This window comes from Asterias rubens, chromosome 2, assembly GCF_902459465.1.
Source record: "Asterias rubens chromosome 2, eAstRub1.3, whole genome shotgun sequence".
Lineage (NCBI taxonomy): Eukaryota > Metazoa > Echinodermata > Asteroidea > Forcipulatida > Asteriidae > Asterias > Asterias rubens.
In genome coordinates, this window is record NC_047063.1 from 13,521,820 (window position 1) to 13,537,068 (window position 15,249).

A 15,249-nucleotide genomic window follows, 5' to 3' on the forward strand; every position below is an offset into this window, starting at 1 on the left:
TTATAGATGAACCGTGTCGTTAAATGTAGATGATCAAAGCATGGAGGTAGAAATCAAAGCATGATCAATTGGTTCACGAATGCAGAACGATCTGACTGTGATCTCAGCCTATGATACCAATCAGCAACAGGGGCTGGGCCTATAAAGCCACTGCACAAGGCACTTAATGAGCACGCGCACTGGATGCTCCGGCCGGACACGCTCAATCTATTACCCACGCTATATCGTACCGAGATCACAAGCTGGTCCATCACTTGTAGTTCAAGGTGTACTCCACACCAGAGGACACAGTTTCTCTCATTGATCGACACGGAACCTCACGGCCAGTTTGCTATAAACCAAGGCCGGGCTGGCTGCATACCCCAACCAGCTTATAAAAGGCTGCTTGAGTGAGCGTCTCTGTGAGTCAAGAGAAAGTGGTTATAGTGAATCTACACCAATCAGAGGCGCGCTTTGATTGTTACTTGTTACAGTGGAGTTTGACTTTTATTGTATTGCTCCATGGTTTGACCCACCAGATTGTTAAGCCTGTTTCGTTGAATCCTTTCTCTATACCTGTTGGAGTTTTCTGGGTTTTTTTTTTTCCTCTCACTTCAGAATCCAGTGGTGTGTGACTGAGGGAGGCGATATTGGGTTTGGAGGATTCTTCACGTTCCATCTATAGTCCCCTTTGGAAACTGGAAGATCAATACAGATGACAAAGCGCCCCCTGCATGCTGCTTCTGAATAGTGGATTAGTGGAAAGCCCGACATCCTGGGTTTAACTTTAAGAACATTCCTCCACCCAGCCCACTCAGCGGAGGGACAGGCTTCTTCGATCTGGTGCTTATTACTGAGGCACACGCGGCACACTAGTACTGTACTATTTTGGTGTTTTTTTTGGACGAGATGCATATCTATACGTTTCTAGCGGTGTTCGGCTTCTTCGCGTTTGTATGTCAAGGGTAAGTCTTGTTTTCTTCTTCTTCAGTTGTTAATACTATTGAACACAATTCAAATTGTATGGTGTGAACAAAGTGACTTTTAAATTAACCAAGTTTGTTTTCAGGTGATGATCAGACGAGAGAGGAAAAGCGAAAGAAGAGAGAATGGTGTGTCTGTAACAGAAAAACGTTGTACAGTGTGGGCTTGGTCCCTTTTTCCTTTCTCTTTTTAAGTTACAACAATACAAAGTTTGTACATTTTTTGCCTGATTGTTTCTGACATTGTTTATCCAATTACTTTACTTCTTGCGATTTCCAATGTCGTTATGACTCTACATGGAGTTATACATGCCTCAATGGACTGTAGAACAATCATGACCAAATTCAATTGGTGATTGTTAAGGATGGGGGCACAAGTTCATCGGAGCGTCTTGTCTAACAAGCCCGTGTGGGGAGAACTCCTCTCCCTTGACGGGTACCATAGCTCCCCTCACCTGCTCCCGATCCCGGTGGCGACGGTTACTTGTCATTTTCTCTTCGATTCACACACATGTTCTTCAAGACTCATCATTAGGGCTTAGGCATCCCACGAGGTGCAACCTGCCTTACGGGTTCGGCTCCCCGTAGTAGAACAAACAGCCCAGATGTTACCAAGCTTCAAATCCTACTTCCTACTTAAGCTTCATGATGTGAAATCATCAGTTTTCCAAAAGAATTGTTTCAAAAGAACTTGTGTCGTTTTGGGATGGAGGGACTTTGTGAGATGTCTTTCAGCAGGCTGCTAATTCGCAGACCCAGTTCCCTCATGTTCAGCAATGAGGGTGAGACGCTGTCTTTTAACTTGCTAACCTTTGTGACAATTTCACGAGTTGTCTGTCTCTTCTTGTCTGCAAGTTATCCTCATTAGCAGCGGAAGTGTGCTAGAACTGGTCTGTGGTGGTATGGGATTTATGCAGAATAGCCCCCAGGTGATGTCTGATCTATTTCGCATTTCTTTTAGGAATCGGCAGCTGGTCGACATTTTTTAAAGTTGCGATGGCATAGTTCAGATGGTTGGAACCAGTGCTATTAAACAAAATATATAACAAATACCAGTCGAATAAAATGCTTCCTTACATTCAAGATACTTGAAAACGATTTCCCTGAGATTAATTCTGAATCGGGAGAAATGCCACCAAAAACTCTACAACAGTGAGAATACAAAACGCTTTCTAAATTTTTTCTACATGATCATCCAGAATATTTTTGTGTTTATTAATTTTCGTACCAAGTCCATCAGTCATTCAGACCCTGACGTGGTATATATACTGGGTTCGAACGTTCAACAATTCCATACACAGTGAGTCCCCATCATGTTGGTTTTTTGTTTCGCTAGACTTGATCAATCCATCATCTCAAATAACACAAGTAATGATTTATGAAGCGAAGGAATTTTCTTGATAGCCCCCGTCAATATAGATTACTGTGGATTTCAAATACTCGGCGGTCGCTGAATACACAAATAGTTGGAAGCAGGTCTTTTGTTGGTGGTTGTTTGTTTAACAAACCATTGATACCTTTAGCTATTGGTTACCTGCTGCATAAGAGTATTCAATCTGAAATCAAGGCCACCTTTCTAACATATTATTAAGTTTTCATTTGGCTGCCCGAAACTCTTTCCTGACTTAATTTTTTTCTGCCCCAAACTATTTTTAGGGCATGTCTCGATATGCTGCCCAAAACCTTTTCAGGACACATGCTGCTGTTCAAAACCCTTTCATTTCAGGGCGTGTTTCGTTTTGCGGCCCAAATCCTTGTCAGTACATTGTGCATTTTGCTGCCCAATAACCTTTTCAGGGCATCAACGTGTCTGCCCAGAACTTTTTCAGGGCATTTTACGTTTTTATTTTGCCTTCCTAAATGTGTAAGGCAGCCACTCTATAGACAAACGGGTTGTTTTGTTTCGAAGGCAAGGTTGTTAGTGGTTTTTCCTTTTTCAAACGAGTAGCTGTCGATTTTTGAATTTCTCAAGGTCGACTCGTGCTTGACAGACCCCCCGCCAAAAATATTTGCGATTTGCCAGCGACATATACGCGTTTCTGAAACTTTGTCTGTTGTGACGTTTTAACCAGCATGTACTGCAGCTTTTTGTCTAAACGATTTCCCCCTTAAAACAAAATTAGACAATCATTTTATATTTTTGACGAAGACATTTGGGGTTTTGTTGACCTGGTTTGAATCTCTTATAAACGACCTTCTTTGTCGCCCTCCGTATTTGCGGGAAATCTGTTCCTGATGTTTGCCCAGAAGCACCGCTGTTTGCCCACAGCTTCTGGGAACAGTTGTATTTGTATAACTCAAGGTGTTCTGCATTATGGGTTGAGACATACCATCAGTTTTTCCAAGCAATTTGAGGTAATTACTTGAGTCGTGTTTCAGTTTTAAGTGGGATAGCCCAGAGTTGATCCTGGGTTGGTAAAGGGTGTTTTTCTTGCACATCCTCTAAACCCAGTGTTGTTATTTACTAAGACCAAACGCTCGTGGACAGGAAACACAATAATCTTGTCTAAAAACGCGTTAAGCCTAAGCAAATATTTACAAACTACATGTAGTAGATGGTCTAGTTTACTTTCGCGATAACAAGAGGCCCTTCAATCTTAAACACTACTTTGTTTACGACTGTGCTATAAATTCACTTAGCAACACGTATGAATAATGTAAACATAAATTGGTAACTTTTTGTGAATCGTTTTCTTGATGAATCCGAAAGCGAACGACTCGTGTTTTTTTTTTTTTTTTTTTTTTTTTTGGGGGGGGGGGGGGTGGAAAGGGTGAAAAATGATTTGTCAGTATTGACGTCATCACTGGTCGATCAGCCAATCGGAAGCGAGTTTCCATCAGTGAGTGGTGACTCGTTATATAGACAGTCTAGTCTGGACTAAATTCACCATGAATAAATGTCTGCAACTGGGTATGATTTGGAGTTGGACTCAGCGCCAAGTAATGGATTTGGCCTATTTCTGGTATAATTATGATACGAATAATCGTTGTGATTTGTCTGGTAGCTTTGCCTCCACCAAGGCTAAAACCAAAACATTCCTTTATGAGTTCTTCATTTTCCGGCCTGATATGATATGCCTACTTAATGGAGGCGATTGCCTTGGTGCCCCTCGAAACGCTCAATTAAAAATTTACAATTTTCTCATATCAAGTATCAAAGAGAAAGTGCCATGTACCTAGCCATTCCACAAACTAAGTAATATGCCTGGTTGTTTCCACGTGTTGTTTCCACGTCATTCAAAACCTACAACACTACTTGGATACGCAGCAAACGTTAACTTTAAATAATCAAATGTAATCATATTCTTTCAAATCTGTGATAGTCGAAAACACAAGTTAGAAACTGTTATTTGGTGCAGTGCGTTAGTCATGACAACATGAATTACACTTAATTCTTCCTCCATGGTTACTCAACTTGAACCGCCCTTCAAAGTAACTTAAAACCATGTCATTAATTGATACCATCCTGGCTGGGATGGTACGAAGTTGGCAAGATCATGTGGTAGATTTGGTCGAACTTGCATTTAGGAAGTGCGGTTGAAAGTAACCTTTTTCCGGATCCCCTGTTGATTGAGTTTTCAACGAAGTTTACGTATGTTGGAATACAACACAAAAACCTCTTCTCCTGAAGAAGATCAGAGCATACTGATCGAAACGTTGAATTGGTATTAAATCACGGCTTGTTTTTATAACCAACTCGAGATGCACTCGTGGTGCTACCGCAAACATTATCAATGTCTTTATGCTTCGTTTTTGAAAGGGCAAATACACCAAGGGCAAATACACTAAGGGCAAATACACCAAGGGCATTCTTGGTAGGGCACTCTATGAGGACATTATATATTTCTACTGGAGCAATGAATTCATGGGCACCAGGGCAATGACCAGGGGGCATGGAGGCAATAGTATCAGCCATGCTCACCTAATGATGCAAAGTTTAAAATCCTACTTCAAACAAAAACGGATTTGTTAATAATAAATTTACACGACTCCGAATGGGGTTGTTATCTTACCACCGCTGTCGTTGATGGACATTTCAACCCAAAGTAACCGTTTTAGTGTCACATCGGCTGTCGTCTCAGATATTCTTGTATGGTTTCATAATTTCACCCGTTGCATACTTCATTGTTCTCTTTATGCGCTTAGAGGCTTTTGCATTAGGCGCTTTACAAATGTCTTCATTATTATTAATTAGGTCTTGAAAATCACCAACTAAAAAAGCGCTCCGGGCTTTACCCACGACCGGCAAGGCAAACATTACTGACCCTGTATCAATAACTAAGAATGATCTCCCTATTATCACAAAGAAAGGAAGGTATTATGACCCAGTATGTAGCCTCCTTGCTTCCTCAATAGGTTGATTGAAACCTGCCTGCTAAACACTAAACAGCCAAAGAACACATTTTGTTCATTTATGTGTTCAATATGTGTTCTTCCTCAATAGGTTGATTGAAACCTGCCTGCTAAACACTAAACAGCCAAAGAACACATTTTGTTCATTTATGTGTTCACCTTGGATGTACAAAATGTATTGTACTCGGGCCACTGATGAATGTGTGCCAGACAGACTCTCAATTTGAGAGCTGGGGTGGGGGACATTCTCGACTTGTCTCTTTGAAGTGACTCCTTCAAATATATTCAAGGATGACACAATCTCGGAGATCTCACTAAAGGCGTCTTGGGAGTTTGCACAATGATTTTCTGCAAACATGATTCAAGATTTAAGGCACTGGCCACTGTTGGTCTTGTCTTCATCCTTCAGTAGATCTCCTGTACAAAATGGGGTTTGTCTCATCAAAACATGATGCATCTCAACGAGGTTTTGTTTTTTTTGGAATGTGTGAATAACAATGTACACCATGCTGGGTAACCCTTTTAGCTAATAATGAGCTAATCCGGCCGACGGCTTAGACATTTGATCATACACCAGTAACCAGAGCTGCTTAACGGCCGATTTTGGGCTTAGCTCCTAACCATAAGCACGCGGAAAGGCATGCTTACCTTCCTGTGCTTATGGAAATGAAGGACTAAACAATGTGGCTAACCTGTGTAACACGCTGAGCATATTTGTTTGCTACAGTTTATACGAGAATTTGCCTACTGTTTAGCAGCAGCGCTATGTGGATTACCAAGCCATACCCACATGCCTAATCCGATGGGGTTTATCCCAAGAGATTAGTAGTACTACCTCACCACGCGATGGACCCCAAAAAGGAGGGGGGGGGGGCACCCACAAAAGATTGGTAAAAAGAAACGATATGGGATTGAACTTTTAAGATGCTTTTGTCGTCAATGTTGGCGGAGTCTTGGCGTTGCTGAATGAAGAGATACTGTACGAAGTTTTGCATTGGAATACCGATTAATGAAGTTTTTTTTTTGACAGCCGGGAATTTGTTTGTGATGCTTGAAGCTGTTTGAAGGGTCAGAGTAACCTATACACAATAGTACTCTTGCGGGAACAGGTTTTACAAACATGTTGTTTCTTTGTTCGAATGTACTTACTTAACACACTACGTCACTGTTCCGTCACAAAGGGTGTTTATTGCAGAGACATGTAGATAATTAAAGACACTGGACACCGTTGGTAATTGTAAAAGACCAGTCTTCTCACTTGGCGTATCTCGGCGTATCTCAACATATGCATAAAATAACAAACCTGTGAAATGTTATCTTCACCAAACTGCTCTCTTCGGAGAACAGGTCGTCTATTTGTTTTGGAGTTGCTATATCAATAATGTCACATCACTAGACTTCCTTTTGTTCTTACATTGCGTGGAATATTAATTTTGTGGTATTTGCTGTTGACCTTGAAGTACTCACGCAGGTCCCAATCGGACCACAGGTTTAAAGGATGTGGGTACTTTTTCAAAATGTCCACATATTTACATTAAACTTATAATAATAATAATATCGAAGTCTTATATAGCGCACGTATCTACCAAACAAGGTACTCAAGGCGCTGAGTATATACAAACTTTCAGAAAGATAGGTTATTGCAGTGATGAATTCTGAGACCCAATTATTTAGCACCTTATAAGGGTTTACAAGGTGCTACGGCGCATTAAGCAGCCAACAAATTACAACGCTTTGTTTGATGGTGCCTTAGCTTCAGGCATGAAGCCTTTTAATGTAATACTCGAGTAAGAAATAACCCCTGTCTGTCTCAAAAACAACGTTTCTTCAGAGGTAGTCTTTTCATACAATGCTTGACTTTCTCACTGTTTATACCACCAACTGAGCTCTCCATTGCTCAAACCATGGAAGTTTTTATGATAACTACTTTTGAGTAATGAATACCAACAGTGTCCTGTGCATTTATAAACCCAACTTTCACATTGACGTTTTACCGATGATAAAACAAAAGAGAGACTCTGTATCAGGGGTTTGGGAAGGAGAGAGCGATGCACGCTGATTATGATTCATAAGATGTAGCATGGTAGACTGGCTAGCCGTCACCCAGACGGAAATGTAGGACATAATTTACTCGTCCAATAGGGAAGGGAGTAACACGCCCTTCCACGTGCTACTCATCATGTCAACTTGTCTATGGTTTGCCCTCAATGTAACCCGGTAAAGTCAGTCTACCTTGTCGAGACGTGTGCTTGATCTATACATTTTTATGTAGCAATGTTCTGCAGGCCTGCAGCCGATTTCACGAAACTTTACGCAACTGCGTAAGTCCACTTGCGCAACTTACGCCATAAACGTTGCGCAAGTGGACTTAAAGGCAGTGGACACTTTTGGTAAATGTCAAAGACTATCCTTCACAGTTGGTGTATTCCAACATGAGCATAAAATAAGAAACATGTGAAAATTTGAGCTCCATCAGTCATCGAACTTGTGAGATAATAATGAAAGAAAGAAAAAAAAACACCCTTGTCACACAAAGTTGTGTGCGTTTAGAGGGTTGATTTCGAGACCTCAAGTTCTAAATCTGAGGTCTCGAAATCAAATTCGTGGAAAATTACGTCTTTCTCTAAAACTATGGCACTTCAGAGGGAGCCGTTTCTCACAACGTTTTATACCATCAACCTCTCCCCATTACTCGTCACCAAGTTATGTTTTATGCCAATAATTATTTTGAGTAATAACCAATAGTGTCCACTGCCTTTAAGCAGTTGCGTAAAGTTTCGTGAAATCGGCCCCAGGAATTTAAACTTTAGAAGGGCAATGCCATTTTCAACTTGCAAGGGGCACTTCCATGAGGCTGAATAAAAACATACACGTTGATCGTCCCCTCCCTCATCCTATTTTGATTGAGGCCGAATGTTTTTTTTGGTTTTTTTCTCGGTTTGTTTTACTTTTGTTTTTCAAAAAAACAAATTGCCTGCGTATTTTTTTCATACTGAAACTTAACCAGGACGATCAACTGATATTTTTACTTGGCTTTTGAACTCAAATTTTTATTGGTAACTGTTGAAGGGGCACCAATGCATATGACGAGGGGCAGCATGAGTTGTGCCCATGGTATTTCCAGGTCTGATTCTGACTTTTAGTTACCGCAAAAAAAAGACTTTCTTAAAATAAAGGTTCCACGACCTTTCAGGCGCAATCTGACATGGGATCGAGACGCCCAATGATTTACACAGACAGTTTGAAATTGATGATGTGAAATGTGTCTGGACTCTTCCTTGTGAAACTGCTGTTGTACTTTTGGTACCGGCATCAGTTAGTGGTTAGTACCGGAACGTAAAGTTTAAATGCAATTCGGTTGGTTCACAATGGGGGGTCTATGGTTGTTGGAATCATGGACCATCAAACCGATTGCTTCGTTTTAGTAAGGGCAAGGGTACCAAAGGTATTTTCTCCTTGGTAAATGGCACCCTTTAAGGAATCTCATGATTTCCAGAGCACCAAGGCAATTTGCCTTTGCTGCCTCCGTGAATTATCAGGCATGTACCATGAGAGAATCCACATTGTGGACATACCCTAAATCACATGGCTATTGTTGATATACCTACTGTAGTGTCATAACTTCTACCCTGCCTTAATTATTACTCACCTATGTAGCCTACACGTACTTTGTAACAAATACACCCATTAATCGCCGTACAGATAACGTGGACAGGTGAAAGAATTACCAATTTCCTGCCTTTTAACCGACACAATATTTTCTCAAGCCCCAAGGTTTGATGTTTGAACAGTGCCTTCCCCTGCCAGTGGCAGATTGATCGTTGAGGGTCAACAGTTCTTCCATGTAACAGTTTTTTAGGCACACAGCAATAATGTTTATATATAAAGCTTGTGATCAAATGCAATGTTGGGTCCTAGCTCTATGGTTTTATACAGCTATTATACAGCATCACTGAATAATTGCCTCAATACCCCCTGCTCATGTTGCCTTGGTGCCCTTGAAATATTCATTATACAATTTCCTTGTAGGGTGCCCTTTACCATGAAGGAGGCTATTCCTTCATCCATGCCTTTACCAAGGACAGGTCTGTATGCTTCGTGTTTTGAAAGGGGAGGGACACCAATGCATTTTCGTCACAGTAAAGGGCACCCTATGAGGAAATAATATAAGTTTCAACTGGAGCATTTCGAGGGCACCAAGGCTAGGAAGGCAATCGCCTTTGCTGTTTCCGTGATAGACCGTGAAGTATCAGGCATGAAGATGCCGTGGTGACATTGCCTTTTCAACAAACCAAGAACACGTCAGGCCTTCGTATAGGTAATCTCCCTGATTATCGAAAATGTTTCCCTGTTGTTTTAAATTTAATTCTAATCTCTCTGATTGTTGTTCAAATCGGCTCGAGTTGTTAGATGCGAGTGTTTACAGCTATATACCAGCAGCCGATTTCACGAAACGCTAGGATCAATCCTATCTTGAGTTAAGACGAGTAACATGTCCTAACTTAGGATGAGTTCAATGCGTCCCAACGTCTTGGATACAGAACTTAACTCGTGTTAAGTCCTAAGATTAATTTATAAGTTAGGAAGAGTTGGGTGAAATCGACGGCTGGGATCTTTATGAACAACATCAAATTAAATTTTCTTTGTAAATGACCGCTTATTAATGCAACATTATTGTGTTAAATTTCGTATTGTGTTTGTATTACTAAGGAAAATATACCAAGAGTCACTGTGGTAAAATCACCATGACGTATTTAAGCCGACATTTATACGTCTCCCAGGAATCGTATTTTTTTGTGCAAAGAGTACCGGTACTGGGCCCAATTTCAGGAAGGCTGGGCACACAAAACTGCTAAGCACAGACAAGTATTGCTAAGCAGAGACAGGTTAGCAGCTAAAATGAGCCATGGAGGAACCAGTCGTTGTGTTCATGTATAGTTCAACTTGCTCAGTCATCGCATTATTTGAAATTTTTCATTTACAGGTTGGCGACCGCTGAAAACTCCTGATTATCAATGATTTATTATTATGTCTTATACAAATATATTATTCATGTGTAAACAGAGTCTACTCCCATGAAATTGGCGAACATGTACATGTACAACTACTCGAGGAAGAAGGGTAAACTCTCCAGAATATTTTGCACAGCATTCACCTAACATAATAATGATATTGATAACAGCAATAGAACAAATAACAACAACTCTAACAAATAACATAAACTACATAATGTTGTACGTCAACATTTTACATGTATATTGTTATTTACACTTTGACATCACTTTTGTTACACTATTTTAAAGGCACTTTGAAAACGACACTTTGTGTTAATATATTTAACTGATAACAGTATGGTGACTTGTTTGGTGACTTTAAATGGTTTTGTTGATTGCAAACCGATCTTCAAATGTACGTGGTGTCTTAAAACCAAACAAAATTGTTCATTAATCCAGATAATTATGCACATAACGGTGTTGGGTAACTTTTAATTAATTGTATTGTTATCGTCGTATACACTAAAAAACCCAACCACAGCACTGGTTTTCATTTCATTTTCAAATTTTAACCCGAATTACAACGAGAGAAATGTCTCACCGGAATCCTCATATTATGTGGGTTATTGATACTACGAACCTTAAAGACACTGGACACTATTGGTAATTGTCAAAGACCAGTCTTTTCAATTTGTGTGTCTCAACATATGTCTCAACAAATGCATAAAATAACAAACCTGTGAAAAATTGAGCTCAATTGGTCGTCGAAGTTGCGAGATATTAATAAAAGAAAAAAACACCCTTGTCACACGAAGTTGTGTGCTTTCAGATACTTGATTTCGAGACCTCAAACTCTAATTTTGAGGTCTCGAAATCAAATTCGTGGAAAATTACTCAATTCTCGAAAACTACGTTACTTCAGAGGGAGCCGTTTCCCATAATGTTTTATACTATCAGCATCTCCCCATTACTCGTCACAAAGTAAGGTAGTATGCTAATAATTATTGAGTAATGACCAATAGTGTCCACTGCCTTAAAAATTCGTCGGAGATGACCAAAGTTGCTAAAGTGCTCTCGTGTGAAAGAGGTGTAAAAAATTGAACTTCTTTACCGCGATGTAAATTTAACATCTATGCTATCGTTGCGGTACCCTCTGCCAAAAATATAGGATTCGAATTGCCTCTAGCTACCGGGCATCCCGGTAGTCTAGTTGAAAAGACGCTGCTCTAGAATTGCAAGGGTCATGGGTTCCAATCCAACCCTAGTAATATAGCTGTGATATTTTCTTCACATTACTCAGGAAAGTACTGAGTTTACAGTGCTAACACACATTGGTGTATGTGTAAAAAGCAACAATTAATGTGACAGAAGTTGTTAAAATGCTCTCGTCTGAAAGAGATGACCCCATTTTTTAATTGCTTTCATGTGAAAGAGGCTTGTATATTTGACATTTTGTATCTCTGATGGCACCAACTACGGTTTTTTTTTAAGAACTTTTGGCATATTAATCTAACAAGCATAATCCAAACTGTCACCTTACCAAAACTGTCAATCTCCAAAATAGGCTTTCACGTCTTGAGCCTAAACTTCAAGTGACAGTTTTGCTTAGTGAGAGGGAAACTCATTTCCTACAAAGTGGATATAAACCTGTCAGAATTAGGAATGCTGATCTTCTACTCAGAATAATTAGATGCAAAGGCTACACTTAACACGACTAAAGTTGCACTTCTGGGCAACGTTTGTGAAACCGTCTAACACAAGGGTTTGAAGTTAAGCATGAGTGAACTCTTCAAGTGGACACTCTAATTTGCAAACCTGTCTCTTAGTAAACTGTGGCCAAACTGATGTTCGGCCATTGAACCACAAAGTAGCAGAACGCAACTAAAGTTATTTTGCTCTCTAAAACAAAACTGTATACAGTATACTATAATGTCTTCAATGATTTCGATATTTGGTTAAGGGCATAGCATTGTGCACACAAATAGTTAATTTCCTGAAGTTTCGACACAAGCTGAGTCTTTCTCGAAGGCTAAATTACAACACAACAAACATGAACAGGTAACATAATCAGTAAAGTGGAAATACATTAATAAAGAGAGGGAGATTCAGAAAACACACACCAAAAGGGGGAAATTATGAAATGGGAGTCAACAACTGGAGGGAAATGGCTGGTTTGATTACAATCAGTTGGAAACTCAAAGGACAATATCAAGGGTGGGAACGGGGAGGAAAGAATTAGTGAAAGAGGCAGGGTAAAAATGAGAATATCTTTGTAAAGGGGACGGTTTATTGGTCATTGCCTTCTATATGTATTTTTCAGAATATTGGATTAAATAGTTTGAAGGCGCTTTATCAACAGTTATCAACATTAAAGTTTTAACATTCTCGCGGCTGTCAATAACAAATATGGTGGTCACTGTTTGTAAACAAGGATAACTTAATTCATTGGCCCACGTTTATCACATGCCGCCTTGTTGACGCTACGTCAGTTCGCGTCAATGTGAGACAAGCCAATACATACAAAGATTACAAGAATGCTTTTATGACCCGGTATTAACATTCAAGATTGTGAACTGTATTTATGGGTTTTTATCATGTCTTACCCAGTTGTATGTTTAATATAGCTCCACGGTTTAAACGGTGTACTGACTAATAATGTAATGGGCAAACATGTTCAGTTCGGAAGCAAAACAACGATTTTCACGACAAAGTGGAAATATAAATGTATAAAATGGCTAATGAAGTATTGTAATTGATGTTGAACTCTTTCGACGTTGACTAATAAAGGTTGTCCGGGAAATGAGTTGTGGTTCCTTGATTGAAACAGATACCCGTAAAAGAAGAAAAAATAGCTTTGTTCACCTGTGATTGTTCAGGGAGTTTTGATTGTTTTAAATGAACAATACATAATTTGTTTTGCCAGCAAAAAAGTTGCTGGCAGTGTAAGCACTAATGTAATCCACCATTATAAATAAACTGACAAACCTGTAGAAGTTTGAGATCGATCAGCCATCTTGGTCACGAGCGAGAGAGTTGTGAACAACCGATTACAAATTTTGCATTGCATCGATGCCAAAACAAAAATGAATAAAACGCTCACTGAGCGATAAACCCCAAACGCGAAATCACATATGAAATTTCGGACAGAAATGTTTCAAGGGATGTTTTCTACTATCATCATCATTAGACTGTGTAAGTTTTAAATTAATTCAGATCAACAAGGAATCGAAGAATTACACAGAAATGCTACGGTTTTGTTTTACCACTGTGATGTCTTAAATCCACGTGAAAGGCTGAATGCAAATCTACAGTCAATAAAGATTGTAGTATATTTGAGTGAATAAACGTTTTTTTCTTCTTCATGTGTTACAGAGCTGACATCGGTGCCTTGAGGGCTCGTTACAACGCACAGAAGTGGAGACACAACTACCCGTCCACCAGCCGGGTAGCTTTCTGCCGATATGGACAGTATCGTCGTCGAGAATGTTGTTATGGTTGGAGATACCAGTCCACCAGTCAATGCGCACGTGAGTTATACCCCTTTTTCTTTTCTGGTGTTTTCGCCTGACGGCAAAGAATACATTGTCAATCGAAACCAACCGGCTCTTTTCCAGAGACAACATGTGAGTGTCATGATCTAGCGGTTAAAATAAGAGCACCTGATTAAACTCCGGTTTTTTTTTACCAGCAGAGTGTGGGTTCGAGTCCCAGTCATGACACATGTGTTCTAAAGCAAGACGCCAACCAACTCCTTACCATTGCTTCATCCTTCGGATGGCGCGTAAAGCCGTAACAAACCAGTGCGCTTATCGAAAAAGAGAATGCTGGTTTGATTGGCAGCATATTGCTCCACAGCACTTTATAAAACACTATTGCATGGTGCTATGTAAAAGATTATATATCATAATTTCAAGTTCACTGTTATTTGAAGTTTATATTCCCATAGCGGCTATTTTCTCATTGAGTTTAAATTTGACCAAGGGTTGTGTGTCTGAAGTTAATAGAGACGTATCCAGTGGTGGTTTACCCCTGTGGTCATTTTTAAACGATCATGGCTGAAGACATGGACTTGTGCCAAGGGGGCTTTGTTACGGACAGGTGTGTACCAGGGAAGGGTCTTATCAAGGACTCACTTCCAATCAGTGTCACGGTGGAAACCGGATTAGCCTAGCTCGCCAATGCCGTCAGATTGTCACAAGAAATTAGTAGTTGCTGGTAAAGAGTTCTAAATTGATCCACGAACAGAATAAAGTAAAGAAACGCCTTTGGTTGAAAAGAAAAATAGACGATGACTAGGTTGGAGCATGGTTGGAGTGGGCCGTTAGGGATGGTTTTGCCTTATAGTAATGGGTCTAGCGCTTATTCGTCGATTGCCAATTTAGATACCCGTATGATTGTCAATGATCTTGGGTGAGGGGTAGGGGTGTGGGGGGACACGACACAATCATGAAAGATTTAACATTGAAATCTGGCCTTTGAGAAGCTTGGTACCGTTTTGTAAGAACATTTGCTGGATATAATAAAAGGTCATGGCGAGAAAATTAAGTGATGCCTTCCATGCTGTGGATTATGAAATACCATTGAGTTATACTTCCAGCAAACCTGTGGCTAGCCCAAGGGCCGTTGTTGCGGTCTCGACGTTTCGATCAGTGTATCCTTATACATGTACTCTGAGACATCATGTTCCCCAATAATCGCTGTGTATTTTATAATTAACCAACGGTTCTTTTCAGAACCACCCCAATCCATTTAGAGATAGTCATTACATGGTGTTACCGCAAACTCTTCTATATCTTATTTTCACCATGCAGAGTTTCAAATCCTACTTATTTAATGTGTGATGATGACATGGTCATAATAATGAGAACATGAATACGCACGAGATCATTTTGGCACATGATAAACGCCTTATTCGTCACGAAGCTCCATGGTCTATGGTT

At 40.0% G+C, this 15,249-nt stretch overlaps 1 protein-coding gene across 2 annotated transcripts in view; it reads left to right on the forward strand.

Annotated features, from left to right (window-relative positions):
• Window positions 1–260: 260 nt before the first annotated feature.
• The window catches only part of LOC117306753 (neurogenic locus notch homolog protein 1-like), a 58,819-nt gene continuing 43,830 nt past the window's right edge, over window positions 261–15,249 (forward strand). Inside the window, exons 1-3 of one of the 2 annotated variants that reach the window (XM_033791238.1) lie at window positions 261–944; window positions 10,380–10,436; window positions 13,682–13,836. In XM_033791238.1, the coding sequence (XP_033647129.1) occupies window positions 889–944; window positions 10,380–10,436; window positions 13,682–13,836 (268 nt within the window). In that variant the 5' untranslated portion in view covers window positions 261–888. The remainder of the gene's footprint in view (window positions 945–10,379; window positions 10,437–13,681; window positions 13,837–15,249) is intronic. The other variant, XM_033791237.1, reaches the window with a different exon arrangement.